Here is a 26,843-nt window from a genome sequence, read left to right as displayed (position 1 = left end):
AAATTAACTAGGACAAATGCTGGGCCTCGACCTCTCGTCGAATCTTCCGTTCCGGAGGGTGAGGCCATGGGAATCATGGCATAAAATGTAGATGACTTTTTTTGAGTGGCTGGCTGCAGATAAATGGACAATCACTTGAATAAACAACGCGCTGCATGATCGTATTCAACACGAGGGTCACTGCGCAGCAGTGATCAGAGTGGCACGCCGAATCCACAACGGCGGTGATGGTCTGTATACAAAGCGCAAAAAGGGGGTATCAGAGACGAAGCGCAGGAGACAAAGAGCGCGCACGCGCGCGAGGAAAGAGAGAGACAGAATGAGCGAGCAGAAGCTTCATGCGGGAGAGAGATGGAGGTTGTATATGTATAGGTAAGAGGGATATGGGAGACATATGGTATAGTCAAGGTTATCTCGACTGTCTCCCGAAGCTCTCTGCCTCTCGATCTCTTCTTTTCTTTCGTTCTTCTCCTATATCTTGGGATTTGTGGGCCTGAAAAACGAAAGACTCCTCGCCGCACGTTTATGACGGCAGATGAGATCCGTTGTTTGGCGGGAGCATCGCCGTGCTTGCATCAGTGGACTGGCTCACTGTGCGACTGTGTGCGACAGGTGCATATCCTGAGTCCGGTCGAGCTGTGGCCCATCGGCTCTCCCCATCGGGCTCTGAAGTCGCCCGCATCTCGTCTGAGTGCGTGCGATGGGTGCGGATGTGCTGTTTCATGTTGTCCTTCCGCGTGAAGGCCTTGTTGCAGATGGGGCAGTGCACGCTCTTCTCCCCAGTGTGCTTCTTGCCGTGACGAGCGGCGTGGCCGGAGGTGGTGAACGTTGCGGAACAGCCATGGCTTGCTGCGTACGGGCAGGGATACTTATTCTTCCGGCCGGTGCCTCGCGTGCCTCCCGTCTGCGAGTGAGTCGAAGACTTGGCATCTGATACGCTGGCATGAATTTCTGGTGGTGTCCGCGGCGGTGCCGGTCCGCGTGAAGGGTAACGGTAAGGATCTGGCCGCGGGGGCTGCCGAGCATATGGGTGATAATTCGTAGAGGAAGCTTGACTGGAAAGGTAATCATAGGCGGATCCGTCCGAAGAACCAGGCGAGGTGGGCTGCAGAGCCTCCGGCACCTGGTGAAATAGATGCCGCGTGTCTCGAGGTGATGCTGTGGGCGACTCGGATGAAGCATGCGGGCGGGCGAACTGGGGATCGCTGACGGGCGGGGGAAGTTGGCCCGAATGTTGCGGATGCTGCTGCAGTGGTGGTAATAAAGGTGGCGAGGTGCTATGCCGACTCAATCGTGGATTTGATCGGACCGCAAACGACGGATGGTCGTCATTGTTCAGAATTGATACTAGGCCCCTCCTGCCGCCAGACATTTCCTCTGCACCCCGATGTGCAGCCACCGGAAGTGGAAAGTTATACTGAAGCGAATAAGAAACCATGTTAGATTTGACTACCGACTAGGCCGGTGGCTACCGAGGTCGAACAGAAGCGAATTCGAGGAATGACGTTTTTCACGGAGACAAAAAGCAAATAAGAGGGCGTGGGGGTGGGATGGGATGGGGGCAAAGAGCAGAATGGCTGAGGCGAGGCCATCGACCAATCTGCTCTGGGGGCACAGCAAACATACCAGCGGTTCTCGAAAGATGTTTGTGCTCTGCGTCGTGTAACACGTCGACAACATTAGAGCCTAAGTTGCCACCGTTCTGCAGACCTGATAGGGAAGCCCGCTGACGCGAACCCGTGCCTCGTGTCTTGTTGAAGTGAATCCAAGATTGACGACGGTCGATAATGACTTGGCGAGGGTTTGCCGCAGGTGTAATGAAACCGTGAAACCGTTGGAAACCCGGCTTGTAAACCTTGCCAATGGTGATGATTAAGATGACCAAAGGTGTTGAGCTGGTCTGTTATATGCTGTCTCGTAGAGTGGCAAACGAGCCTTTTTTTTTTGCTCTTCGCACGGTCTCGACCAAGATCCTCTGACGAGCCCTACTCGTTCCAGGCGAATGGTCTTTGCCGCCTCAAGATTTGGTCTGCGAAACCCAAATGCTCAACGGCAGTTGCAAACTGGCCTAAGGGAGGGGATAGGGGTTGAGAATTGAGGGCGAGGAGAGGGGGTTAGGTAGATTTGTGATACTTGTGGAGATCAAATCTCCAGGCCGAGCCACAAAATACCTCGTCTGCCCGAGCACGAGTCGAACCAGCGATGCTCAACCAGCAAAGGTGGCACGGCGGTGTTACAGCGAGAGAAGGGTAAGAAGTGAGTGCAATACGCCGACGACGTCTCCAATGCTAGGAAGCGTCACCACAGTTGTCGAGAGCACGCCCGATATGCGATAAGAGGATACGGGGCTCACGACCGGTCGAAGATCAGCGGTGGGGGAGGAGGGGGGGACGTATGAAGAGTTGGAGAGTTGGGGAGCTGGAGAGATGGAGGGCTGAGGGGGAGCCTGAGGAAGTCGAAGCAGTCGAAGCAGTCGAAGCAGTCGAAGCAGTCGAAGGAGTCGAAGGAGCCGAGGGCGTCGAAGTTGATCTCAGTCCAGAGAAGGGAAGGAGGAAGAGGTATACGGGATGGGAAGTTCAGAAGGGAAGGGGGAGGAGCCCATCAGGAACTCCTCCCATACTAAATAGAACAGGCCAAGCTTCCAGGGTCTGGCAAGCCTCCCCAGAAGCTGAGGACGACGACGATACTAACGATACTGGCGATACCGCAGACGCTCTGCACTAGCCGTTAGAGTGGGCCAGGGCGGATCGGGAACCCATTTTTTATTTTATCCCGAATTACCAAGACCAAACCGTATGTGACCGTCTGGGCCCCAACTCTATACATGCGATACCTGCTAGACATGCTAAACATGCGAGACATGCTAGACATGCGATACAAGCTGTCCCAGCTATGCCTCGACTATCGCCTCTCTTCCCTATTGTTTGCTATCCGTTGTGATATGACTCCTCCTTCATGAAGGCATCCCCCCAGATGACCTCTGAACACCCTCCTCTTCCTCAGACACACACACTCTCTCTCTTGCCTTTTTGCCTCCTTCTCCTACGCCCCCTTCGGTGTACTAGATCCGAGGGATCCCGATCATGCGATGACGGTCTGATCCACCACGGCCCCCGAATCGCTCGGACAGAGACGTCTCCGCGCGACGAGGCGGATGGCCGAACAATGGACTGTACAACCAGCCCTGTCCGTGGCCTCGTCGTAGGCTTGCGCACCCAGAATCCACCCTGGCGGCCCCCACCAATCCACTGGCTCCTGGGGAGCTCTGGCGCGTCCCTCATAGCGCCCCAGGGACCCCTAACCCACCCCTGGAAAACTATGGCCGTTTCTGTGCAGACCCGTTCTGTTAGGCTCCGTTCTTTCCGGCCCGCTCCAGCACGACCCTGGCGGGGATGGACTCGTCAGCAAAGATCTACTCTGGCGCGCTGTCGGTATCGTAAAATCGTAATGGGGATTATTGCGTTTCCAGTTGTCGAAATGAGCTGAGCCCTCTACGGCCGATTGATTGGAGGCTGGACGAGGTGCGAGGGGGTCGATAATCTGACAGTTACCAATCCGGTTCGTCTGTTCTTGTGTTGTTCAGGTCATTCTAGTCATTCTGGTTCCTGGTTCCGATCATGGTGGACCACGATCATGATTCCCAGTCGACGCAATGGCGGCTTGGGACCATTCTATCGCACCAAACCTTTTCCCGCATGCACTGTGGCGTTGCTCTCTCACTCTCTGTGTCTCGCGTCTGGCCTGGTCTGGTCCTGTCGGCGTCATTTCCTCTCCCTCCCCTTGCCCATGAGATCTGGCTCTCTCCTTGGTTCGGCCTCCCTTAGTGTCGCTATCGCACAGCGTTCGCCAGGCACTCCGACTCCGTCTTGGTTATTGCCAAAGCAACTAGCCTAACTAGGGCTCCGGTTGGCCTACGGGGCTCCACTCAAGATTCCAATGCCAAATCAGAGCCAACCGAAAGTGAGAGGGGGCAAAAAAAAAAAACCATCCACGAACAAACCCGATTCAAAAAGAAAAAAAAAGATCGATCAACTGAGCTTCGATATCGGCAGAAGTACGGGTAAACCAGGCCAGGGATGGGGCAGATTTGACCGACCTTTTTTTTTTTCTCTTTTTTAACGCGGTTCCATGGACCCTGAGAACGATAATCGGCGTGCGAGAACCCGCTCGGCCGGACAATGATTTTGCCAGCCAAACCTAGAATACAGCGTACACGGCAGATACTCCGTACGCCGTACACTGACCCAATCTAGGTCAACCTACCGTAAATCAGCCAGCATGAGCCACAATCAGCTTCGTTGCTCCGATCAGGACGTGGGCCGGGGAGGTTGTCGGGGCGTAAGGGCCGAGTCTGGGGACATACGTAAGTGATGATGTTATGTTGGCTATTTAACCCCATTGGGAACTCACCGCCGGGTCCGACACGTTAGTCGGTGGCCTGGGCCTTTTTTGGCTTTTTTTCTTTCTTTTTCATCTTTCTTTTCGCCGTCGCGCCAGACGATAGGGCCTTTCTCGTTCGTAGCGCCGTCCCTCGATGGACCCAAGCTACTCTAGATAGGGACGACAAAGATCATCCCCTGCTGTCAGGTCCTGTAATTCTCCTGCAGGGCCCTGGCCCAGATCGCATGTAAAGTGACTTGCACATCCCTCTATCTGCACCGAAATCAATGCTCTGCCAAGAGTATCCGTACAGCGTACTTCGACGACCGTCGGTGGAGACTGTCAATCAGGGAACTCGGAAAATCCGACCCAATACAGCATGGAGCTCAGAAGGGAACGGCCCATACGATAATCAATCAATCGATCAATCAATGGTGTGGGCTTGTCTGCTGTCTCTACCGTAGTCTTGAATTCTTCTCTGTCGCTCGCGATTTGCCTCTTGTCGAGTGAACTTTAACCCTCCCTCCCCCCCCCCCCCTCCCCCCGGCCGACGCGCTCTTGCGTTCCCGATCTACACGGCATCTGCTCAAAAGAGTATTCCCCGCCGATATTTTAATGTCCGACTCAGGCACGCAGGGCACCTGCAGTCCGGAGTACAGAGTGTTTGACATGGATAGGAAGGCTACAGAGGCATCTCCAAGCATCTAAATTAACAAAAATAAGTGCCAGAGGCACAGCCGCTCGAAAGAAGATAACACAGCGGGTAGTGGAGAGAGACAGAGAAACTCCCCAGTCCCTGGGGGTCGAGTGCTTGGCTACGGGATAAGAGCCCGTAGTCTAGTGATAAGCCTTGGATCGCCTCCAGTTAGGGCTTCGAAAGGAAGTGTTACGCTGGCCCGTGCAACCCTCGTACTCGTACGCGTCCCCGAAGAGCCGCCCCGCCCCGAAAGCGAACAGAAAATAATAACGACTCGGAAGAGGAAAACCTATTCGCGCTGGGACGCTCCGCTCGGCGTACGTAAGACGGCGACGTATGAGCGACGTATGAGCGCCCTGCCAACTTGACGGCGACATCAGAACGATAGCTCTGAAGGCCGGACCCATGCCCACGCAATCCGCGAGAGTCTAGTCGGAGAGCACCATGCCAGGAGATCTAAACCTGGACTACTCCGGACCCATCATTCTCACGACGTATTGAATAGCGCCCGGAGGATCCAGGACCATGCCGCCGGGAATTTGGTTTACAAGACCTCGCACGACTAATTTGTGAGATCCCACAGAATTGCATTTCGCGTCGAAAATAGCGCCATCCAACATGCCTCGTCAGCTGGACTCCAATATGCTGCCCACCCCCCACCAATCTGCTCGATCGTATCGTTGTACGAGGCCCGCGACAGCAACTGGTGAAATTGAGGCGAGACTGCCGACGCGCCAAGCTTCGAGTCCCATCCTTTCCTTCTCCCCTCCCTCTGATCTGTGGCCCTGGGAGATTGAGTGCATACCAAGACGCAGCCCTGTTTTGGGGAGAGGGAGAGAGAGAGGTGGAGGAGGGGGGGGTGTCCCGAGCCGAGCGATGATTTGACAGGGGACGGGGACGGAGGGGAGCATACGTACGCAGTCTACGTATATCCACTCGCATGCTGGGACTACCCGCCCCCGATCTAGCGATTCTACAGCTCGATACTGGGCTTATCCAGACAGCAGCGAGACGAGTCCCGCCCGGGCGCTGCCCGCGTGGCCTAGTCTGTGCCATGATTCGTAAGGCCCAGCACTGGGAGATTACGCCACAGCTTACCGTCGGTTTGTCAGGGCCCTTTTTTTCTTTTTTTTTCTTTTTTTTTTTTTTTCCGTGCCCACGTTCTTCCTCACTGGGGTGCCTTGGCGTTGGTTTTGGGTTAGTCTGGCTTGTCCCCTTCTTTAGTCCAGGACCCTTTTTCCTGATCCCAAAACTCAAAAAGAACGGGAAATCAAAGCATTCTGTGTTTGATATTCCCCCTCGCGTCCCCCTTGGCTTAGTATCAACTTTGTTTGGGAGCCGTGGCCCTTGGGCCATGACTATCTTTCCCCCTCAATGGTCTTATTTCGCCGGGGGTTGGCTTTCAAGCATCACGGAGCGGCCCTCTCCTTCCCCTTTCACCCTGAAAATGCAGGGACTCGTGGCCTGCCCCCCGCCTCGGCGTCAACTGTGCGCCCCCGCTCCTCCTCCACTCACCCCTTTCCCGCCTAGCGCCCTGGGGCCCTGCCCACGCGGCCTTTGGGGGACTCGCGCTGCAGGATCGTGGCTTTCCCTCTTTGCCTTGGCTTTTGCCGGCATTCCGTCCCTGCACAGGATTTTGGGTTCAGGGTTTACTTCGGGTAGGGACACGCCAGCCCATTTCAATTTTAGACCCCAAACAATTCAACTTCCACACAAAAAGTCATAAAGGTAATAAGATAAAAACCAAAACAAGACAAAACAAGAAAAGGCAAAGATATGACGCTACTCACACTGCATCTTTCACACGTCAAGGGTCTTTTCAATACCCGTGACAGGAGAAAATCGATGCAGATATTTTGTCGCGGAAGAGCTGGGGAACCACAATGGAGAAAACTCCACGACTCCGTCATCACGTACCCATCGGTATATTGTTATCTCCAGAGCTCGTTCGTCCCATTCCCCATGCAGCTAGTAACCAGCCACCATCTCGGATCTGTCATCATCGCGTTCAGCTGTACTGCCTCTAGGCATCTATAATCCGTTCTCTGCTCCATACTCCCGCTCCCGCAGCACCACAGCCACAAAAGCCCCATCTCTTCAATCTGCTGCCTAAAGCTTCCAGAATACTCGGCTTGGGGGGGGAGGCAGACGGGGGGCACTATTGAAGCCAATTCCATCTAGGGTCTCGGCATTTTTAACGTAGTCGATCCGGCCCCCCCGGGCCTTCGTCGGCTTTCCTTTTTCTTGTTCGCTTCTGCTATCCACAATCCACATCTTGCTTTCATGCTGCTCTCCCCTCCCCCCCCTCTTTTTGCTTCTTGCGGAAAGAGACAAGCTATGCACAGTACTGCCCAATGATAATAATAGTAATAATAATCATGACAACAATCATGATAACAATAATACCCGCCAATTCTCCTCCCGAGTGCGCTGTATCGATGCATCAATGCATCATCGCCCCGACCCAGCCTCTCCATCGACCTCCTTGTGGCGCATGTCATCTCGCGATCGCTCTATTTCTGGCATATTGGGTCCATGGGGTCCATCTCCCTCCCTGACTCTGAATCTAGACCTGGGAATCAGACGTACACGTGGCATTGTTCATAATTCCGGAAGTGCAGAGTGCACAGTACAATAATAATGCTTCATAGGCAAGCTAGCTTTGGCACTTCTCTGTCCACGCCACCAGGAACCTGCAAGGCTCAAGATTAGAACTATCCCTCCCCGCTTGAATTTTCTGGTAATACCTCACCAGCCCGCTCACCGGCCGTAAGACATGGTTTTTTTTTTCCCCAGCGTGCACTAGGCCGAATCATTGGCCGTAACCCTGTCAAAACAAAAACAATACTACATACATACCAACCCACCTACCAACCTACATAAGGGGACCGGACCTGGTTTGGTCTTGGCGCTTGGGTGGAGGGAGAGAAGGGGGGGCGGGCAGTGGGGAAAATACCCGGTGTCTGATCCGCCTTATGTACGCGGACAACTAACCCTCTTCGGAAGGATTTAATCCGCTGACAGATGCAAGATGCACGCGGGCCCTGATCCTCGGTTAGTCTGATCGACATCACTTGGGACTTGGGGAAGTCGAGGGGCCACGTACGACCATGGTTTGCTTTACATTGGCACTACATACAGGGGCTTCGGGATGAGGGGGAAGCAACTGTTCAACCGCAGGGACCTCGGTATAGCTTGCTCTCTCTCTCCAATTTCGTTCGCTGAAATCCACCCTCGCGGTATCAGAGGCTCAGTATGAGGCACGCAATTCCGTAATATTCTTTTTCTTCTTTTTTTTTTTTTGGCTTGTCGTGTTCATGCTAGCCCCTGGGAGGGTGGGAAAGGCTTCAGAATTGGTATCTAGTTGGTGGTTGGAAGGGTCGTGCGAGATGTCATATCGACAACCTCCTCGATATGTGTTCGATATAGGCCCTCTTTTCCTCCCAATCGGCTTCGGCCCATTGCTGGCATCGGCGGGGCTAGCTGGGCCTCTATATTGGGCCCTGGGCTCGGTAGTTCGCAGTGTGGTTGATCACCCTTCCTCTCTCCCTCTCGCTCCGCTTCGAGGGACGTGTCCATGCGCTATTGCTATCAGGCCACGCCAGAAACCCACACGGCATTTCCTCATTCGATTGGAGGCTCGTAGGGTCCGGCCGAAGAAGCTTGGTGGGATGAGGGGAGGGCCGGGAATCGGACGGGTTGTGTGGCAGAGCAAGGAGGCTAAGGGGGAGGGGGGGAGGGCGCAGAGGCGCTGACGAGGCCGCAATACCTCAGGGGGGGGGGCTCGATATGTGGCTTAGCCGGAGTTAACTGGAAGCTGTTTGCTAGTAGTGGTGAAAGGTCTGCGTTGGGTACCGCTGTTGGTGTGATAGCGAACCGAGCAGACTATGTTACGGGGCCCGTACGTCTTCGAATTACATGAGAACTGCGCATACCGTACATACAGAGATATCGAGAAGGGGGGGGATCGCATTACGAGTACGAAAAACATAGGATACAGGATCCTGAACGACTTCTCGTGGGCAGGTCTCCAGGGCCCCAAAGAAGGCTGCGTAAGCGAAAACGTCATGTGGGTGGGCTATCCAGACTCCACGCGCTTTTGAAGCGAGTGATCGGGGTGCCAAGGCCCAGGGAAATTACTCTGGGCCTTGATAGGTTGGCCCCTGCATATTGAGTGGACTGGCGATGAGGGCGACGAACTTCTTACGTGGAGCTGGCGATGGGGGTTCGGGTCCCTGGTGAAAGAAGGTTTCCGGTTCCTGCAGCAGTATTTGCGGCACTGGGAGAGATTGGAATTTCTTCCGAAGGCGAGAGGATCCAGTGGTTAGGGGATCCAGAATGTGACTCGCAGAGGCAGTGAAAAGATGAGATAGGAAGATCTGTACGAAGTATAGACACTCGAGTCTGAAGAACTTCGAAGTTGATGCCATTGCTCGCATGCCGGCCGGGGATGCTAGGGACAGAGCAGAAATGGCACTGTTTTTTCGACAGGTTTGCATTCAGCGATCTATATTCTCTCCCTCTCTCCAATAGTCCCATGCTAACAGCTCATTGATATTGGAGAAGAGTGAATAGTTGAACCGTATCTCTTGTAACTTCTTCACTAGAACAAGCTACCCAAGACCTCCCTTTTGTGTTTACTCAACGATCTGGTCGGCGTCCCTGAAAGCTGTGGCAAAACAATAATATCATATTCGAATGCAGAAAATGGAAACGAAACTTGAGGGCTGTTACAAAATCATTGAAAGCAACCATTTCTGGTGCAATCTCCATCCATCTATCTAATGTGTCCTGGGACCATCCATTTCTCCTTTGCGAACAAGATCAGCCTCTCTTATTCTTCAAGCGCAAGGCATAATGACTCTTTCTTCGGCCAAATCTCAGAAGAGCTTTCTACAAAATAGGAAAGACGTTTGAGTTCAAGATATATCAAATGTTATATTCTCGCTATCGTCGGTATTTCTTTGGTCACTCGGCGTGCTGGTGGCCTGCTAGAAATTCAAACTAGCCTCGTACGTTGCTTCGTACTCCTTATTGCCTTCTCGAGGTTGCGTAAAAAAATCTCAATTTCTCATTATCCTGGTCCAACTCCCACGAGAGGTTTTGTTCTTTTGCACATGTATCTTGAGGTATTCTCTGTTCCACCTTGATTGCTTCGTGAGGTTGGTATATGCGAGTGGTTTTCCGTAACAATGTAACGTCTTACGTTAATCATAGATAGAGTATCATAGACTACATTCCACAAAGCTGAAAAAACGTCAGTCAAGACTTCTGGGTAGCACCAGAAGTCTTACAGCTTATGCATTGTAGTGGTCAACTGTGACCACAACAGTCGTTTCGTCGCCCCAAAGATCATTGACCAGAAGTATACTGCTTCAAAATTCCAATAATCATCGGCAACACCTCGTGGTTCCGAATGATTCACTTTTGCCATGAGGACAGTTTTTCCTGCTGCGAGATACTTACCAATCGGATATTTTGCATAATTTGCTAGCAAGTCCTACACACCACCACGTACTATTCTCTTTGAAATGACGAAATTTCCCCCATATATATTTACATGTTATTCGGCACGGCAGTCATTGATCACACACACCATTTTGAAGTATATAGAACACATAAGAACACGCTTACTTGTATGCTCAGCGTGCTCAGTAAGCTGATGAGCGGGCTCATATTGTTAGCGTTCAATCGATTTGATAGTCATTACTGGCGATTTTCTGGTTGGAGGACCCTGGGAACTGTCAAACTTTTCCGGCTTTCTATTTGAAGATTCGATCATGGGCACTTCTGCTATTTATTTTCGTTGAATCTGAGGAGTTGACGAACTAGATAATATTTATAATCGATGCCTGGCTCATGTACGCGGATATTACTGGACTAAGGAGTGTTCCAGCTGTTGCAGACCTATACAATCAATGATCTGACCGTTGAGTAATATTTCAATTTGCTAATCGTGTAGAAAGCTATTAAACTAGTTGGCGATATACACCTTTTCCTTCAGTACACAGCGGAAGTGAGAACCTAGTTGTTGATAGATATACTGTATATAGTTACTGTTATCTATTCTAATTTTTGAATTATAGAAAAGGTTTTTAACTATATAAGTCTCTATATGTAACTACGTTAGCTGTAGAGATCCAGCCTATTGTAAATCCAGTTCCACAAAGTTATAACAGCATCCGTAACCCCTTGACCCAGAACAGTAATGTAATAGCAATGTAGACCCGCCCACATGTTGATGATTTTTATACGACATGTGGATTCCTCGACCAAATCATCAGCCTCGCGCTTGTGGCATAGGTGTTACCGTGTGGAATTGATAGGTGGCAGTCTGTAACGCAAACAAACGGGGATATTCTTGCGTGAAGGATGGTGTGACCCATCAAACAATCAAACCAAAATGGGTCCGGATTAAATTCAATTTTCTCCCCTCCCTGGGGCCTAGTACTCGATACTAGGGGTCTCTCAGCGGTTCAGGTTGAGGGTGGTGTGGTGCATTTGTCTCGGGCCTGAGGAATGTCCAAAGGGGGAAAACAAACTCTGGGAGCAAGGATGCCTGTGGCAACCCAGTCGAAATCGCCCGTGGTGTTCTGGTCGCGTATTAAAATTTATGAAAAGGCGAGGATTGCACAAATTGTCCAGGATTTATGTTCGCTGATTGTAGATATCATATATCTGTGGCGACTGGCACTGTGCCAGGGATGATGAGGCACCCGAATGGTATGTTGTTGATTCTTGGAATCATTGCATATTCCACAGACGCACTAAAAAATTCTTCCGAGAATTTCTCGAGCTAGGGCTTTGCTGTGAATTTTTTGGTTGATTGGGTCGAGAGGTCGTACAGAGGCGAAAATAAGGTACTATTTTTAAGCCATAACGAGGTAACTCGGAAGACAACTTCGATGACATACAAAATCACTGCCTTCAAGACAAACTTGCCTAGTTGGACCTTTGGTAGGTCTCTGTTGAGTATGACAATCAGAACCCGGGGGTTCTAGTTATCCGAGATCGCGCAAAGATGCCTAGGCACTCGTGCAGAAGCCAAAAAATGGAAGATGGCCCAACCCTATCCTGTTCGGCGACAATGTTGGCGAGAACTTTACCCAACCAGCGCCTTTTTGACAGGATCGGCTTGTCGGTCCAGACTGTCAAGGCTGGTCGCTGAGATGGGATCTAAATTCTCGGTTCCGGCAAGGACCGATTTCGGTTGACGGGCCGAGCATAATAAACCAAAATGCTCGTGGTATGCCCAGGGAGTCGGGTTGTATCACATTCCTCTGCCAAACACGCAGTGTCACCCATGCATGACAAGCGTGGCAAGTGCCGGGGATGAAAGGTATACAACGGCTAATGGAGGATGCGATCAAGGGCGAATTACACAGTCAAAGGTCCCGACGAAGCAATAAGATCGGAAAACCTCCACATTCTAAGCCCGAGACCGAAATTAGCCGGGTTTCCTGATGGGCGCCGAAACGGGAAAATTTGGTCCGCGAGTGGAGATGGGGAGAAGCTTCACGATGCGAAAAAGGCCCGAGATCACCTGTCGGCTAAATTCCAGACGGGGAATCCGGGGGTACAAAGCACGAAGTCCAACGCCTACTTTTCTTTGTCGTTTTGTCCCTGTTCTCTCTCTCTCTTCTCTCTGTCTCTCTTTCTTCGCGTCATAACCCCCCTTTTCTCTTTTCAACATGGCCAACTCAACCCGCATTTTGGAGGGCAAATTCGGCATCGTTACTGGTGGATCGCGGGGTAGAAATCCGCCCCCGCCACGCCAATAACAAAATGACAACACGCTGACTTGCGACCCTCTCCCTAGGAATCGGTGAGGCCATTGCCCGCAACCTCGCTGAAAAAGGATGCCACTTGCTGCTCAACTACACCTCCGAGTCCTCACGCGGCCCCACCGACGAGCTGTGTGCCTCCCTCGCTTCCGCGCATAACATCCGCTGTGAGAAAGTCCAGGCCGACTTGAGCAAGCCTGAGGAGGCCCTCAAGGCCATCCTAGATGCCGCCAAGGAGAAGTTCAGCTCCAATGGCAAACTACAGATCGATATCCTCGTCAACAATGCCGGTGTTGCCGGCGACTGTAATCTAAACGACCCCGTCCGAGGTCCGATTTCGGCTGACCAGTTCAACTGGATCTATACGATTAATGTCCTCGCTCCTCTACTCCTCACCCAGGCCGTTGCACCTTTCCTCCCGACCGACCGCAGCGGCCGCATCGTGAATATCTCCAGCATCTCCTCCCAGCTGGGTTTCGTCGGCCAGTCGATCTATGGCGGCACCAAGGCGGCTCTCGAGTCGATGACGCGAACCTGGGCGCGAGAGCTGGCGGACCGTGCCACCGTCAACGCGGTGAACCCGGGGCCTGTCGTGGGCGACATGTACTTCAATGCCGGTGAGGACTTCTGGCGCGACATCCAGGGATTCCAAGATAACGCCCCGGGGAGCAAGTTGGATGTTACAGACCAGGAGACCATGGATCGGTTGACGGACGCGCAAAAGGTCGCTATTCAGGAGAAAATGGGAGGTCGGAGACCGGCGTTTACCAGCGAGGTTGCCGGTGTGGTCGGAATGCTGACCACGCCAGATGCGCAGTGGTGCACTGGCAGCCTGGTTTGTGCCAATGGTGGCATGAAAATGGTAATGTAAACCTGGACAAGATAGATATGAAATATAATGCTATGAAACATCATGAAACTTCATCACTTGGAGATCCAGGAGAGAGCAAATGGAAGATAAAATAGGGTTGAGTTCATGTGCTGCGACTCGCAACCCTCTCTTTAATACTTCGAGTTCTAGTAAACCACGATATGATTCCACGGAAGGCAGTCCTTGTTGCACAATGTGCGAACAGGTTTAATACACATAGCGGAACCGCATATTTTTCAAATCCGTAGTGTCAAGTAATTCAGTCGAAGGTGCCCCTCCAGTGTGCTTCTCGGGAGAAGCCGATTCATCATTCAGCCCCTGTCTATCTCTCCTGCCATTCTCCCAGCGAAGATAGAAGAACAAAACAAGTCCATCCACGACACAAATAACGAGACAAACAATTATAGCCAAGAAACCGCTCTAGGTACCAAGCGTTTTAGTTGTGCCCTTCCTCGCAAGATTGGAATATCAACATACCTGATACTTCGGTGCTTCCCGCGTAAAGAACAACTGCGGCCCAATGATGTTTCCTGTGCAATACATTATGAAGTATATGGCACTGACAGTTGCCTTTTTGGTAAAGCCACCAACATTGGAACTGATCATGGCCATGGAAACAGGCATGGTCGCAGAGTAAACTCCCATGAGGAGTAAACCCGCGTATCGGGCAGCTGTGGAAGTTCCAGCATATACCAGACCACTCCCGATGATACTAATCATGGTCATGCCCACAATAACGAGGCATCGGCTATTAGCCACCTTGGAAGATACAATGCCACTTTGGCGTGTTAGAATATCTAGCTTGCATTTTGCAGGGTATCTTGAGAAAAAGAAACTCACGATATCAAAACAGATAAGAATACTATGAACCCACCCGGGAGGCCGAGCAGTAGCGTGTGAAATGTGTCGAAGCCGAAGCCTTGTAGTACCAGTCCGTTGAACTTCTCATAATTAGCACAGTGATCATGTTTTTGGGGGCCGAAAAAAGTATCCATACAGTAGTGAAGCCACCATTGGGAATATTGCAGGCTAGAATGAAAATAGCAAGGAGCAATGTCTTGACATCTTTGAACGCCTCTGCAATCTGACTCCGGTCAATTTCGGTATTCTTGAATCCAGTCTGATTCGCCTTCATCCGTTCGATGGCAATCATCTTCTCTTCTTCAGTGAGGAAGGTGGCATCAGTAGGTGAATCGGGCAACCGAAGAACCATTACGATGCCCCACAGGAAGGTGAGGATGCCGAATATAATAAAGAGCCACTGTAGGCCGATCAGAAAATGACTAGTTCAATGTAGACAGAGAAAATAATACTGACCTGCCAGCTTTTGAGAGTGCTGTCAATCTGCAGAATACCGACTGCAATGAGGTTGCCGAAGATAAGGGATAGAGAGTTTCCACAGAACCATATACCAGCCCTGAGGGGCTGCTCAGATGTACGATACCATAGAGAGGTAATGAGAGTAAATCCTGGTGAAAGGCTCGCTTCTGTACAGCCCAAGATAAATCGGGTTACCATGAGACCGGCAAAGTTAGTTGTGGCGGCGTGGCAAGCAAGCACAATCGCCCATAGAATGCTTGCGTCGGATTAGAAACTGTAGTAGGCCTAGTGACAGTGAGATACTCACAAATTAACGGCGAGATATTTTCCAAGTGGGAACTTAATCATCAATAACGAAGCGGGATAAGAGAAGACAAGATAGCCAAAATAGAAAATTCCCGAGGTCCAGCTATACTGCGTCCCAACTAGATGAAGATCCTCTCGGATCCCCATTAAAGCGGTGTAGTTTAGGGTCTGTTTGTCCAAGAAAGCCATCATATAGGCAATTAGCATGATCGGGAGAACTCTGCCGTACTTGAATTAGTATCATATTTCCTTGCTCCTTTCCTGGGACTCTTTGGACCAACTTCAGATCAATCTTCCGAACAAGTCTTCTCTCTGCAGCCGATGAGTACTGAGGCAACGTTTGGTGTTGCTCAACTATCCCATTATCAACACTCTCTGGTTTCCCCTCTTGATCTTCATATTCAACCAGCTTCTTAGAAGATGATTCGTTCATCTCGAACCTAAAAATGAAATTTAAATGGAAATAGAATCAAATTTGGATCGTAATATTATTTTCACAAGAATCAGTCTTGACTACTCTATTTATGTCTCCTCAAGACGTAGTAACTTTGCGCGCACTTGACACCCCTCACGCGCCAAGATAAATCTATCCCCGCAAAACTAAATCCTTTGATAACAAACCATCTGGCGGGCCATCCTCGGGAGTTTTGCTATTGGCTAGATCGGCAAGGTCTTTGGGGTCTTGGCAGGATTAAACTTGTGGCGGCAACACAAGGGGACATCTATCTGGTCAAAATGGAAGGTTGGCTCGTTGTGATTGGAAGTGAAGGAGGATAAGATTGATACCCGCTAATAAAATCCAGGGGTCGATTCGCGTAGCTACGATTGAGATGTCAAGATGCCGAGGGAGAGGGAGTGGAGGTATCTTGATTTGATAGATAGATATTTCAATTTGAGATTTATTATTGACTAATATTGTTTCCCTATCGCTCGCGTTCGAAATCCTTCTTAACATCCTCGGCAAACTTGTCGTCCACTAGAATCTGACACGCCACAACAGCCATTCCAGCTGCACATTGCGTAGCTCTTGCAAAAGCCTCTGGTGATCCCGCACCACCAGTAAACTCGGGGGTATGATTAACACCTTTGGCCGGGATGCAGAAAATCCCATGAAATCCGGGGACGACATATGATAAATTACCCATGTCAGTGGATGCTCCAGCCAAAGCGCCTTTTTGTTCTGAGTTATCGAGCAAGGTGTGGTAACCCATTGCTCGCATGGCAGAGACATAGTTCTCACAAATTGGCACATTGCTCTTGAGATCGTCATAGGAGATACCCCTGAATAAAGTGTTAGAAGTTTGAGAAAAATGAGACACGGGATTTAAGCCCATACCAATCAAATTCGACTTTGCAGCCTGTTGCAGTTGCCGCGGCCTCAAAACATTTGACTACTTTCTCCGTCAAAGTCTTCAGAGACTTCTTTGTAGGTGACCGGATATAATAATCCACTGTCGCCGACATAGGAATAATGTTCGGTCGATCACCTCCGTTCACAATGACACCATGGATTTTCTGGCTGGGAAGAATCTGCTGTCGGAGAAGACTAATGTTCACATAGGCAGATACTACGGCATCTAATGCATTGATGCCTTCCCATGGGGCCGCTGCAGCATGCGCTGGCTTGCCGGTAAAAGTAATCTTCACCTTATCATTGGCCAAAAAGCCTCCTTGAATTACCGTTGCCATACCATGTAAATCGGGGGCCCCTGGAGCCATTGGGACCGGGTGCACCATCAAGCAGGCATCCACATCTTTATAAGCACCCGCATCGATCATTTTCACCTTGCCGCCTCCCGACTCTTCAGCAGGAGTGCCTAGCAGCCGCACGGTAAATCCAGGGGTACCAGTTGACTCGGCATGCACCTTCATTGCCTCGCACGTGGCAATAAATGCTGCAATCGAACTAGTTGCGATCAGATTATGACCACAGGCATGGCCAATACCTGGTAGAGCATCGTATTCGGCATTGAATGCGATTACCCGACCACCTTTGCCATGCGTGTACTCGATTTCAAGAGCAGTTTCAAGGCCGTAGGCCTTTCGCCGAACCTGATAGCCATTTGATTGGAGACTTTCGAAAAGCTCGCAGATATGGTCGTGAGCTTGGTATTCCTTATAAGCGAGCTCGGGATTCGACCAAATCTGGTGACCGTTAGTTCTTGTCTCTTTTCTCTCTCTATTTATTGTGAATATGCTTTAGTGATATATTTACTTTGTGGTTGATATCCTTCAGTTGCTCCTCATATTGACTGAGTACCTTCTGCACCCCTCCAGAAAAGGTCGTTGGGATTCAGGAACGTGCATGGTGAATGGGTTCTTCGATCGGCAATCGCGTAATCCTGATGGCGGCGCGGCGGGATGATAGGAATGGACCGTGATTTTATAAGGAACAGAAATAGACGCCGGAGTCAACCATCTTCCGGAGTCTTCCAGGGCCTTGGAATGTCCATCTTTTAGTCGACGATTTCCCCGCCTGAATCTACTCTGTTTCTCGGCAACGCATCGCGCTGCTTGATACGGTTAGAAGACGCTGCCGACTCAGCCAATCGGCAAAAGCAGGTCGGCACCGCCCTTATCGTTCGGCAGCAAAAACTGGCACCCCAGGCGACGCTTGCGCCTACGCTCGGCAGATAAGGGCGCTATTCTTCTCCGGCCTCCACTTTTCTCCCTTCTTCACTGCATGATTGCAGCCTTGTACTTCAAACTTACCATCACCCACTTAGCGATAGGGTCGCCTAAATCCTCATAGCCTAATTTCTTTTTCTCCAGATTTGCGCGCATCCCGGAGCCCTGCGCCGGGCCGGTGACCCTGAGGAGTGGGGGGAGTTGGAATCGGAACGATCGGCACTCACATAATGCACAAGCAAGGCAAGACACGCTCCAAGACCGGTAAGAATCCACACGACTGCACGTATATCCTCGACTCTCAAATACTTTGGCTTGATTTTATGGCTCATAGGATAGCTTACGAAGTTGTCCAGGTTGCCGTACATGTCGCATTCGCAAAATCAAATGCGACGAGGAGAAACAGCAAGTTCAGGGCCAGGCGGAGCCGCAGTGCAGACGCTGCGCAGCAGCCCAGATCAAGTGTGAATGGAAAGGCGGTCCAATTCCGCGCAAGTCAATAGGCACATCTACTTCGACAGGTTCGAATAAAGATTCGGATAGGCTGTCGAACCATGGCCGCAATATTTCTAGTGATCAGGTCGTACGAAAGCGATCGGGCGGACAGTCGCCAATTGGGACCTTCAATGCGCTACTGTTACCTGCGCGAATAAGTAGTGGCGCTTCAGATGGAAGTATACAGGCCGCCAATTCCTTAACGCTATCGCCTTTTGATCGAGACTGTCTGAGCTATCTTGAATCTTCCACTTTGGTTGTGATGCTTGGGAAGCACTGGCCGTGGTCGGCAATGTCCTATGCCTATCGAAAAATTGCCGTTAATGAGCCTATGGTCATGAGCATGATTCTGGCAAGTACAGCCCAGGAGATTCATCGATCGCGGCTTTACGATCAAAAAGTCTTGAGCGGAAATTGCGAGAGGGTCGATTCCTGCGAGCTGGATGGACGGATGCATTATGGTCGGGCGCTGTCGAGCCTCCGGCATGCCCTAAAGCAGAACGCAAATCCTATACAAAAGATTGAAGCGATCTTTATCACGCTTTGGTTGATGATAGACTACGAAAACCGCTTCGGTAGCGGCGCAACCGCTATCAACATTCATATAAAGGGCATCGAAAGCCTTTTACAGAATAAAATCGTCCCTCTGTTGCAAAATCGCTATTCGCCTGCTGAACACCAAATTCCTTTGGCATCACATCCCTCACCAAAAACTTTTCACAGTGAAGTTGATCAACAGCTCCAAATCAGTCGACAGCCGGATAAACCCGGTAAGAAACAAGTTACCAAAGACTCGGCCGTCTTCGCGACCGAGTCTGACGATACATTTGAGGGGCTTCGTCGCACCTCTGTACCTTTGTTTCTACTTTGGACCCTCTATTTTTTCACGCCCGGTGCTCTTTTCTTTGCCCCTACCACAGGAAGGCTCGACACCGATATATATCAATCTTTTTTAACGGAAACAGCCGACGTTGATAGTACTATATCTATCACGTTACCGGAGTTATACAGAATAAGCAGACAATCCCCGGCTCGCTTCTGGGGCGATGAATACCCAATGTCTGCCCGGTTAGATGATATGGAAAATCTTCCCAGTCTTACTTTATACCACCGCAGCCATGTCGTTCAGTTTAAAATCACAGAGCTGTTCAAACAAGGCACTGCGTCAGTCTCGATCCCTAGTGACCATTCCCCGTACCAACAGATCATTGATGAGATTTATACAATATCCGTAGTAAGTCATGCGAGCCTTAGAGCCTTGCAAAATCCAAATTCGTTCCTATTCATCTTGCATGGTCTAACAAAACTACAGGAGTACGACACAGTTCTTGGATCTGCCAAAAGCTCGACTACATGCGAGTCGATTGGCGATGGCCGTCGTGTCATGGAAACAATTCACTGGGCCACCATAACATTCTACAGCACAATCGTATTCTTCCATCTCTGTTTTCAGGATGTTCTCAACAACCGCCCAGAAACTCAAGTGCGGAATACCTTGATCCCCCTTCAGACGGCTGTTTCGCACGTCCTTGAACTGAGTTTACAACTCCACCGCAGCCGACCTCGGCTCATGGTGCGGATTACCTGGCCTCTATTTCTAGCCGGGATCGCGACTTCGGATCAGATTTACCAAGACTGGGTATCGATTCGACTTCGAGAACTCGGACGCTATGGGCAAAACTTCAGCCGAATCAGTAGACGTTTTGATGAGATTATCCGAGGCAGCCCTCCGTATGCCTATGACAGAGATGGGTTTTTTTAGGCAACGAGACAATATGACCGCACAAACGAATTACCGTAATCACTTCAAAATATTTGAATAGAATATTTTTCGGAACATGATAATCTTAATTTTCGGAGAAAGATTTCATTGCCATCAATGTGATCAGACTTCACAGAAGCTCGGCCTTCGTCATAAAGTGGGTCAATATCGAAGAGGCTATTTTTGAAGAGCTTGCCAGAATATGCTATTAAATAGCTTGAACCTGTTGATTGCACAAAAATATGAAGTCCAGATGTCTGCTTTTGATGGGAAAATAATGTGACAGACCTGGGTATATATCTCGTCCTATTATAAACTATGACGCGCGCGATTGAATCAATAATCGAGATCATTCGGCTGTGGCTGTAGTGACACCTGTGTAGGGGGTTTTCTTCACTAGCTCCTAGAATATATAAAGCCACTTGGAATCAATTATCTCAAATAATACGTAGTGTATATTGTTTTTATTCGATGTAATTTTCCCGTAAAGTTATTTCGACTCTGCGTGTCAGCCACCGCGGCCTTATCACAAACAAGCAAGCTAAGCAATGCGGGTGGGTCCTAACAATCAGGAGAGAAGCGGGGGCGCCTTCCCGCCCCGATAATTTTTCTCCGGTGACACATCCAAGAAGCCAGCATGATGACCCAACCTACGATGGACGAAGAGAAAGGGCTCCAAAGCTCTGCGGTCCTCCAGGGACCATCGGTCAAAAGTACTCTTGTCGATGTATCCCCTGCAAAGTCTACGGCTGCACCGCCGGGAAATATCTTCAGCCGCTTCAACCTTTGGCTAACGTCGATTGAATTTTTTGAAACCCGTGGGATTGAACGCGTTCCACTCGAGGAAAGGAAAGACATGAGAGCCAGTGACTACCTACAGATGTCCCTCCTTTGGTTTAGCACCAACATCACGGCCAATAATATGGCTTTGGGCATGATGGGCCCTCTTTCGTACTCTTTGGGATTTGTTGACTCGGCACTCTGTGCAACATTTGGGGCTCTGCTAGGTGCTGTAGGTGTTGCATATATGGGAACGTTTGGACCGGCCAGTGGAAATCGAACTATGGTGCGCAGATTTATCTTCTTTCATTCACATGAAACAGGAGTGGCTAAATAGAACAGGTTGTCGCCCGATATTTCATGGGCTACTATCCTAGCAAGATCGCATGTCTTTTGAATATCATTATTATGTTGGGATATGGTATGATTGACTGTCTAGTCGGTGGACAGGTTCTTTCCGCTGTTGCAGGTGGCTCTATGTCCGTTGTTGTCGGAATCATCATTATTGCCATTGTGACCTGGGTGGTAGTATTATTTGGAATGCGAGTATTCCACATATATGAAAAATGGGCCTGGATTCCCCAGCTCATCGCTGCGTTTGTCTTGGTTGGCTCTGCAGGGCCCAAGTTTGACACGTCGATAGTGTCATCTGGTACGCCCGAAACTATCGCTGGGAACCGCTTATCATTCTTCTCACTTTGTCTGTCCGCATCGGTGGCATGGGCACCAGCCGGTGCTGATTTCTTCGTATATTTCCCGCCCACTACATCCAGATTGAAGACCTTTCTCATGACATTCTTGGGTGTCGGGCTGGCTTTGACTTTTGCGAATTTGCTCGGTGTTGGGCTCGCCTCTGGCACTCTCACTCATGCCTCGTGGGAATCCGCTTATGCCACCTCATCTGGGGCTTTGATCCTGGCAGGCTATGAGGGCCTCAGCGGATTCGGTAAATTCATGGGTGTTCTCATTGCGCTCGGCCTCATTGCCAACAATATCCCGGGGACCTATTCTGCGTCCCTTGGCTTCCAGATCATGGGAAGACATCTCGCACGACTTCCACGATGGTTTTGGTCGTGTGTCGGTGTCGTGATATACGCCGCTTGCGCGTTGGGTGGTAGAAATTACTTGTACGATATCTTCGATAATTTCCTTTCGCTGATGGGATATTGGGTCACTATCTATTTAACAATTGCGATCGAAGAGCACTGTGTCTTCCGACGAAAGCTCGGGTTTGACTGGGATGCTTGGTCAACACCGTCAAAGCTGCCAGTAGGCATTGCGGCATTGTCAGCTTTCCTAATTGGTTGGGCGGGAGCCATTGTCTCCATGGATGAGGTATGGTGGACTGGGCCAATTGCCAGGATGGTTGGGGACTACGGCTCAGACTTGGGCATCTGGGTTGGTGTCTCATGGGCCATGTTGGTTTACCCTCCGCTCCGGTGGCTGGAGCTCAAAAGATTTCAGCGGTAAGAGACAAAGATAAAGGCCTTGTTTCCCTTAGAATCCATGAAAGGAATTGAGCACTGGTAGAAATACGGAATGAACTAGAGAGGGTCTCCAAGGCTTCCCCCTAATGATCACCTTGATCTACCAGCTCTTGCCTATGCTTGTCGAGAATCCATTTGGTATCGTCATTGTATTTTATTATAATTAGCCACCTCCAAAAATACTGCTCAATCCACAAATTCAGAAAAATAAAAAACTTTAAACCCGTTCACAGCAGATCCTAATTTTGGACATTTTCCCCCGGCAGAGTCTTTCGGCGTGTGGAGTGTGGCTTAGCACGATTCGGGATGCTGATTGGGCGATCGATCAGCCCTACGGAATTCCGGCACAAAAGGTCCCTGCTCAGCCCTGTGCATTAAACAGTCCATGGTCTGCCGATGATTTAACGAAGGGACTGCAGCAATAATCAGGGACACGCCCCTGATCTGAAAGTGGCTGAGATCCGGGCCGCGTCAAACGTGGCAAATTCCTAGCACTTTGCAGGGCCACAGGCACCATTCCTTGGATGAACCATAGAACATCCTGGATAGTGTCTTGGCGATGACGAATACTTCCAAAGTCGAAACACATATAGGAGATTGAAGATGCTCGCAGATTGACAGATTATCTTCCAGTCTCAATCAAATCTATCTTCTTGGCTTTATCTTCCGTTGAAGAATTCTATACCAAAACTACGACTTTGACCGGAAATCGCTCTATTCATATCTTATCAGATCGCTTCCAACCCATCCTATCATATCACAATGGGCGGCTGTTTCTCTTCTCCTCGATACATGGGCGGTGGATTTGAACCTGGACCCGGGCCTCGTCCACATCATCATGGGCCTCCAGGTGGCTTCGGCGGTGGCTTTGGCGGCCCTCCTCACCTCGCCGGTGGGGGATTCGGCGGCGGCTTTGGTGGTCCAGGAGGACATGGGGGCTTCGGTGGCCCTGGGGGTGGTGGCCCAGGCTTTGGCGGCCCGGGTGGCGGTGGGGGCTTTGGGGGCCCCGGAGGAGGTGGTGGTGGCGGTGGCTTTGGAGGTCCCGGAGGGGGGCGCCCTGGTGGGTGGTAAAGGGCACACCCGATCTTACCTTTCTCCACGGTGATGGAGAGGTTAGCAGACAGAGACGCCATGCACAGCAAGCACTGGCGGCTAGACCCCAAAAGACGGTTCGATGGTTGCACCGCAAGAAAACAGCGGCTTACGCCTTGAAATTCGAACCTCGGGCTATCAACTGTGCGATAAGGGCGTACTTTGGACTACCAACATTTTGTCCTATATCCACCAGCCTAAATGGACAGCTTCAGCTTGATTGGTCATGGACACCGACCAGCCATCCATCACACACCTGCTGTGCCTCTTTCCGCTATTCAATGCAACTGGTAGTAATCTCAAATCTACCACGCCTCTGGAACTATCCATCTACCGGCCTGTGCTATCTGATCGACTGTTTTAGGTGGAAATCATTACTATCACACGTCTTGGTGAATACCTGAATCGCATGTGTGCCCATTGCTCGCCACATTTTAGTGGGATTCGAGCTCTTTACATTTTGTACATGTCATACCCATTTGAGCGTTTCGCTATGTTACTTTTTACTCATGAATGGAAGGAAAAATGTAAAGAATAAATCTCTTTACGATAGTATCTCATTTAGAATTCATGAAAATCAATTGAGACCTTGAAGGAGGATCGAAATTAATGCTTATTTGAGGGAATCTTTCGCTAGGAATCACTTACGGCACCGACAACAATATTGGAGATGCGACCTTGCTTTGAAAATTTAGCTGTTTGAGTCTCAGAAAATGTTTCTTAGCGAAGATTGCAAATTCATTGTTAGATAATACAGGGCGGAACCATCCAATTGTTGACCTCTTCGCGATGCAATCCGCTTCGGTGCCGGAGTTTCTTTTCGGCTCGGAGTTTCTATTCTTTGACTCACCACAGAGTATCTATTTGTCTTCCCCGAAATGATAAAAATTTGGCTAATCAAAGCGGATAATGGAAAATAATGGACTGGTAGTAGTAGCTCAATCAAGTATAATTCGAAGCCGGAAACAACGTGTTCCCCATCTTTGCATTAGCACTTTGGCCCCCAATCTCAGCCTCTGCCCCTGACTCTTCAAATGGGCAAAATGAAAGTCCGTCACCCGCCATATTCGCTCATCATGGCCACCAGAATGACCCGAGCAGCACCAGCGTCAACCCATCGCCAGCGTCCTGGTGCGGCATGCGAAGAATGTAGGCGTCGGAAATTACGCTGCGATGGACAACAGCCTCACTGCGGCGTGTGCCAGGACGCGGGCATTGCTTGTGAGATCACCAAACGTAGTACCCGGGGACCCAAAAAGGGACACTTGAAAGTACTGAAGAATCGCATTGCATATTTGGAATCTATTGTTGCTGGGCATAACTTGAACCAGGAGGAGCTGCAAGGCGATTGTCGAAGCACTGGCGAACACACCGTCTTGTCATCGCCTGTAGAAACGACAAATATATCATCTCTGGGGGCACCAGTAACCTCTTCGCCACAGAACCCGCGCTCTCATGAGTTTGCGCTACCTTCAAAAATCTTACAAAGTGAACTGTAAGCAAGGACATTCTATCCATCGTGACATGAGAGCTAATGGGACTCTTTTTTACTAGTGACCAACTTTATCTAGACCGAGTACACCAGTCCATGCCCATTCTCCACCAACGACGATATCTCGCATGGTCTAAATCTAGTGCCAAGACAGACCCTCAGAAGTGCTTGCAATATGCAATCTGGACCCTCGCTTCGCTTCTTTCACCTCAATTTTATGATATGGTTGAGCCTTTATATCAAGAGACTAAGAGGTTACTGGAATCCTTAAGCCTCGGAGTCAACAACAATATCAATGCTAGCAAGGAGCTTGCTCAGGCATGGGTTCTAATTGTTGTTTTCGAGTGCATGCGAACTTATCATCGACAAGCCTGGATGAGTGTTGGAAGGGCTTTCCGATTAGTGCAAGCCATGCGATATCATGAGATTGATAGCCCACTTGAGAAATTTGAATCTCCCTCCTCTTACTGTATTGACCACATCGAGTTGGAAGAGAGACGCCGAATTTTTTGGAGTGCCTACTTCCTTGATCATATCCTAAGCATGCGCGACGATTGGCCCATTACGTTGAATGAGCATGTGGTAAGGTAGTGCCCTGGAGTACATTTTTTGAGTAAAGACTAATCTGGCATTCCTAGATTTGCACTCGGCTGCCAGCTCCAGATTTTGCGTTCCAAAATGGAGAGAACGAACTAGGGCCCTTCTTATCTGAAGCCATAGGCGACCCAACCCTCCGATTACAATCTTCCTTCAACGAGTGCCTTATACTTGCCACGATATGGGGTCGAAGCTTACTTCAAAGCCAGCAATATAACATATCTAAAGCCTATGGGGACATGTCACTGGACTGGGCAGACCAGCGTGCATGGCTGGACAACCTTCTTGAAGCCAGACTTCAAATTTTGTCAGAGTGCTACCCATCTCCCAATGACGCTTATGACCCCTTGCTACTTTTTGCCAATATTCTTGGTCACGTCACGATACTTCACTTCTACAAATCCATGAGACAGTCAAAAGCAAGTCCTAATGGTAATGAAGCATTGGATTATGAGAACAAAGCATTGAACGCCTCTAGATATATTCAACGCCTCGCTTTGATCCTTTGCGAGCTACCATTCTCCAAAGTAAGTTACAAGCTGTTCTCAAATTTCATTATCGCCAATAAAATAATGTACAGGTCCATCCTTTGACACCCATCCCCTTATTTCTTTGTGCCGAATATCTATATGATAACATCTACAATGGTGAATCGTATCAAGTGGCTCTCCAGGAGCTGTTGAGTACTTTTCGTGGGCTCAAAAATGTTAACAGTCACGAACAAAGCTACTTAGATCTACTGCCGCAGTCATGCCTATCTAAAGCAAACGACCTCTTCAGCCATAACCTTGAAAATGACAATACACCAATCTAAGAGTTCTTTCGAATTTTCAAGCATCAATCTTCTACGAACTTCCAATGTAGGCACTATACGCCCTTGAACAACGAAATTGAAAGGTTGTTGCGGGACTTCTGCCACCAGACCTGTACCAAACGCCCCAGACAACGTGTATCATTAAGCAACACATTTTCAGCATGCCAGATCTGAAAACATTGAAGAGGGCATCAGTTATCATCAGAATATATTCATCAAAAGTACAAATGTACCTTTGAGATCACTGAATACATACCCCTGGAATACATTGATGTTGATGTTGCCCAAGAACCGGGAGGCTTTGCAATCAAGAGTTTCCACCACCGGGTAGAAAGGGC

At 49.8% G+C, this 26,843-nt stretch overlaps 8 protein-coding genes across 8 annotated transcripts; 5 read left to right on the top strand and 3 right to left on the bottom strand.

The window, feature by feature from the left end:
* Positions 1-523: 523 nt before the first annotated feature.
* N7462_000521 (C2H2-type zinc finger protein) lies at positions 524-1,372 on the bottom strand (the record flags this gene model as incomplete). The annotated part of the gene is made up of 1 exon (XM_057072247.1): positions 524-1,372. The coding sequence occupies one exon, from the start codon at positions 1,370-1,372 to the stop codon at positions 524-526; it is 849 nt and encodes a 282-aa protein (XP_056938777.1).
* An 11,396-nt stretch (positions 1,373-12,768) lies between these two features.
* N7462_000520 (SDR family NAD(P)-dependent oxidoreductase) lies at positions 12,769-13,732 on the top strand (the record flags this gene model as incomplete). Its single annotated transcript, XM_057072246.1, has 2 exons — positions 12,769-12,829; positions 12,897-13,732. 2 exons carry the CDS (start codon positions 12,769-12,771, stop codon positions 13,730-13,732), a joined length of 897 nt encoding a protein of 298 aa, XP_056938776.1.
* Positions 13,733-13,939: 207 nt separating this feature from the next.
* Positions 13,940-15,791, bottom strand: N7462_000519 (allantoate permease family MFS transporter; the record flags this gene model as incomplete). Its single annotated transcript, XM_057072245.1, has 7 exons — positions 13,940-14,152; positions 14,210-14,510; positions 14,573-14,673; positions 14,730-14,993; positions 15,050-15,308; positions 15,360-15,578; positions 15,640-15,791. The coding sequence occupies 7 exons, from the start codon at positions 15,789-15,791 to the stop codon at positions 13,940-13,942; spliced, it is 1,509 nt and encodes a 502-aa protein (XP_056938775.1).
* A 490-nt stretch (positions 15,792-16,281) lies between these two features.
* N7462_000518 (M20 family metallopeptidase) lies at positions 16,282-17,665 on the bottom strand (the record flags this gene model as incomplete). Its single annotated transcript, XM_057072244.1, has 3 exons — positions 16,282-16,639; positions 16,695-17,555; positions 17,619-17,665. 3 exons carry the CDS (start codon positions 17,663-17,665, stop codon positions 16,282-16,284), a joined length of 1,266 nt encoding a protein of 421 aa, XP_056938774.1.
* Positions 17,666-18,216: 551 nt separating this feature from the next.
* Positions 18,217-20,243, top strand: N7462_000517 (uncharacterized protein; the record flags this gene model as incomplete). Its single annotated transcript, XM_057072243.1, has 3 exons — positions 18,217-18,250; positions 18,343-19,715; positions 19,794-20,243. The coding sequence occupies 3 exons, from the start codon at positions 18,217-18,219 to the stop codon at positions 20,241-20,243; spliced, it is 1,857 nt and encodes a 618-aa protein (XP_056938773.1).
* A 637-nt stretch (positions 20,244-20,880) lies between these two features.
* N7462_000516 (purine-cytosine permease family protein) lies at positions 20,881-22,493 on the top strand (the record flags this gene model as incomplete). The annotated part of the gene is made up of 2 exons (XM_057072242.1): positions 20,881-21,309; positions 21,366-22,493. 2 exons carry the CDS (start codon positions 20,881-20,883, stop codon positions 22,491-22,493), a joined length of 1,557 nt encoding a protein of 518 aa, XP_056938772.1.
* A 779-nt stretch (positions 22,494-23,272) lies between these two features.
* Positions 23,273-23,581, top strand: N7462_000515 (uncharacterized protein; the record flags this gene model as incomplete). Its single annotated transcript, XM_057072241.1, has 1 exon — positions 23,273-23,581. One exon carries the CDS (start codon positions 23,273-23,275, stop codon positions 23,579-23,581), a length of 309 nt encoding a protein of 102 aa, XP_056938771.1.
* A 1,097-nt stretch (positions 23,582-24,678) lies between these two features.
* On the top strand, positions 24,679-25,685 carry N7462_000514 (Zn(II)2Cys6 transcription factor; the record flags this gene model as incomplete). The annotated part of the gene is made up of 2 exons (XM_057072240.1): positions 24,679-25,097; positions 25,157-25,685. The coding sequence occupies 2 exons, from the start codon at positions 24,679-24,681 to the stop codon at positions 25,683-25,685; spliced, it is 948 nt and encodes a 315-aa protein (XP_056938770.1).
* Between the last annotated feature and the right edge of the window lie 1,158 nt (positions 25,686-26,843).

This window comes from Penicillium macrosclerotiorum, assembly GCF_028827735.1.
Source record: "Penicillium macrosclerotiorum strain IBT 26536 chromosome Unknown utg000001l_segment0_segment0, whole genome shotgun sequence".
Classification (NCBI taxonomy): domain Eukaryota; kingdom Fungi; phylum Ascomycota; class Eurotiomycetes; order Eurotiales; family Aspergillaceae; genus Penicillium; species Penicillium macrosclerotiorum.
The sequence above is the reverse complement of the archived record's forward strand: the minus strand, read 5'-3'. Positions and strand labels throughout refer to the sequence as shown.